The 2,486-nt window shown below is 40.7% G+C and overlaps 1 protein-coding gene across 1 annotated transcript; it reads right to left on the bottom strand.

The window, feature by feature from the left end:
* On the bottom strand, nucleotides 1-1,724 carry LOC120088516 (uncharacterized GPI-anchored protein At4g28100-like). The gene is made up of 2 exons (XM_039045886.1): nucleotides 590-1,724; nucleotides 1-514 (listed from the first exon to the last, which is right to left on the bottom strand). The coding sequence occupies exons 1-2, from the start codon at nucleotides 1,166-1,168 to the stop codon at nucleotides 185-187; spliced, it is 909 nt and encodes a 302-aa protein (XP_038901814.1). The 5' UTR covers nucleotides 1,169-1,724; the 3' UTR covers nucleotides 1-184.
* Nucleotides 1,725-2,486: the final 762 nt, after the last annotated feature.

The raw sequence follows: 2,486 nt of genomic DNA, 5'->3' as shown, positions 1-2,486 counted from the left end.
TATATAATTCATATACCAAATGATTGAATTTAATTTACTTCAAAACACAAATATTTACTCCTCCAAGTAAAAGTAAAGCTAACCCAATTTTACCGTAGGGTAAAAGACAAAGACAAAATCAACGGCTTCATCTGATACGACGTGGGCTTCCGCTCCAAAACAGTCCAAGAAACTTTTGCCCATATTACGGCCATACTATTACTAACAGGCAAACTAAAGGCGTTAGCAATAAGCGCAAAAATGGCAACATAAAAATGGAGGATTGTGACTGTGAATGTGCGTCATCAAATTGAAGATAATCAACAGCGAGTGGCATGTTTTCTTGATCTGGACTGCACTTGGAATTGTGAGGCGGGTGGGCACTGTACATAATTGCCCTCAAAACCGCCGAAACCGTCGGAATATACGCCGTTTTGTTACGAGCAAGCAACCATGTCAGTCCCATCAGTTGGCAATCTCTATTGAACATTTTCCTTGCTCTTTCCGTCGTGCTGCTGTCTCGAACTCCCTTCACCTAAAAAATCAACAACCCAATTTTTAGTTATCCATTTTAATGACGAGAGGAAAAAATGGATCAGTTTCGTTGTACCTTTTGGAGTGCTCCAAGGCATTTGGTGCAACCAGAGTAAGAAGCGTTTTGGCAATTCTTTTCCAGATCACGCACCGCCGCCGTTGGAGTGGCATTCTGGAAGCCGGAGAGATTGAATGCGGCCGGACAAGACAAGGAACTTATCTGATGGAGTCGAATTCCACAGAAGCACAATACGGCGTCGCAGCTGGAATTCGGCTGGGGAATTTTTATGTTGCGTCTCGCCAATGAACTCTGAAGTGATTCCACGCATTTCTGGGAATCGTCTGGCATCAATGGCAGATCTATTTCCGCTGATGGCGTTGGAGCCGACACTTCCAATGCGGACCTTGCGTGAGCCGCGAAGAGCCATGCGGCTAGCACCGGACAGCACCGACTCCGGTCTAGGTTCCCATTGCAGGCTTGGCTCACTCCCCCGAATAGCTCGTCGGATAAATCCAACCGGCAAGTTTGAGTTTCCGTTTCTACTGGGAAGGCCGGAACCGAGAATTGGCCTCGTACTAAGACAGCAACAGAAATTGGGAACAGAGTCGTTGAAATCAGAAGGATTGTTGCAAGTATGAGCATCAGAGAGATCATATTTTGAAATTCCTTTGTTGGGTTTTGATTTTGGCAAGTATACGAAATATAGACTATTTGAGAAAACGAAGGTTAAAGCTGATTTAACTAAAAAGGGAATCGGATTTTATAGCTTTCTAGAACCGAAAACTAAAGCAATCTCAAGAGAGGAAGGCGTAAAGCAAAAAGAAGAAGAAGGAATTGGGAGGTATCCAAAAGAAGTAGAAATTTGGTTTGGTCTGAAAGATGGTCACGGAGATAAAGAAAAACAGGACATAACCACATGGGGTCTCAACATCTTGTAAAGTGAGAATAGATAGAGAAAGGGGTAGAAATTGCCGCGGCCATTTCAGGACAAAGTTTTTGAGTGGGTGGAACTCGATGACATAATATATTACCTAATCGTAATTGGAATCGAATTATTACAATTTCTTTTTGGTATTCTATAATGAAGTTGGGGAGTCCCTGCCCTGCAAAAGGAAGAGATTCGTCTTGCTGGATTTGAGAGAGAAAGTGTGAGAAGAAAAAGAGATTTGGCAGTTTGTTTTGTGATGTCCTTTTTTGGTATTGCAATGACCATTGGATAAACTTTGTGTTTGTATAAGAGCTCATCAAATTGCCTCCGAGTTTGGTGGAAGCCTCTCTCGTGGAGAAGAAGTACCTAAACCCAACCCAAACCACGGTTCATTTTATTCTATTCCATGAGTTGTTTGGTTAGCAATTTGGATCTTGTTTTACCTTTTTAAATTTATTCAATTTAATAAGTATTTGTTTAACATACCATTTGAATTCGGACCTTTAATATTAATATTGTTGTTTTCAAAACTTATTAGAGAAATATTGTTGTTTTGAGAATTCGAGGCTAGAGGTCGAACGTTGAGAGCTCGACTAATGTGGAGGTCGAATGTTGAGAACTCGACGAACAAAGAAAAACTTGGAAAACAATACATAAGCCAAAACTTCAACCCTCGACAAGGGAAATCTCGCGAATCTCGTTTAAGTTGTCGAAGGTTGAAGTTTCGACACACATCCACCTTCGAGATTGCAGGTTTATTACTTTTCTTTTTCCTTCATAGAGAAAATAAAGTAATGAGATGGTATACTATATGTATCTGTGTACTCGAGCTGCTTCTAACAACCTATGTATTTTGTTATCATTTCAAATTAGACGGAGGCTTGTGAGATTGATGTGAGAGGGTGGGGATGGCTATATTCTGGGAGCGAACTTCAGGCAAATATGAAGCGCATGGATACAAGTTATGCCTTGAAATGAAAGACAATTCCGAATTAGGTTTGTCTACGAACAAAAAAGTAGATCTATAATAAAAAAAGTGTTTGT

This window comes from Benincasa hispida, chromosome 10, assembly GCF_009727055.1.
Source record: "Benincasa hispida cultivar B227 chromosome 10, ASM972705v1, whole genome shotgun sequence".
Lineage (NCBI taxonomy): Eukaryota > Viridiplantae > Streptophyta > Magnoliopsida > Cucurbitales > Cucurbitaceae > Benincasa > Benincasa hispida.
Note: the sequence above shows the minus strand (reverse complement) of the source record. Positions and strands in the feature narration are given on the sequence as shown.

Bases quoted from the DNA above. Each gene is read 5' to 3' on its own strand.
- LOC120088516 (XM_039045886.1), bottom strand. From the start codon at position 1,168: ATGATCTCTCTGATGCTCATACTTGCAACAATCCTTCTGATTTCAACG. The intron at 515-589 runs GTACAACGAAAC...TTGATTTTTTAG, and splicing joins GCCTTGGAGCACTCCAAAAG to GTGAAGGGAGTTCGAGACAG.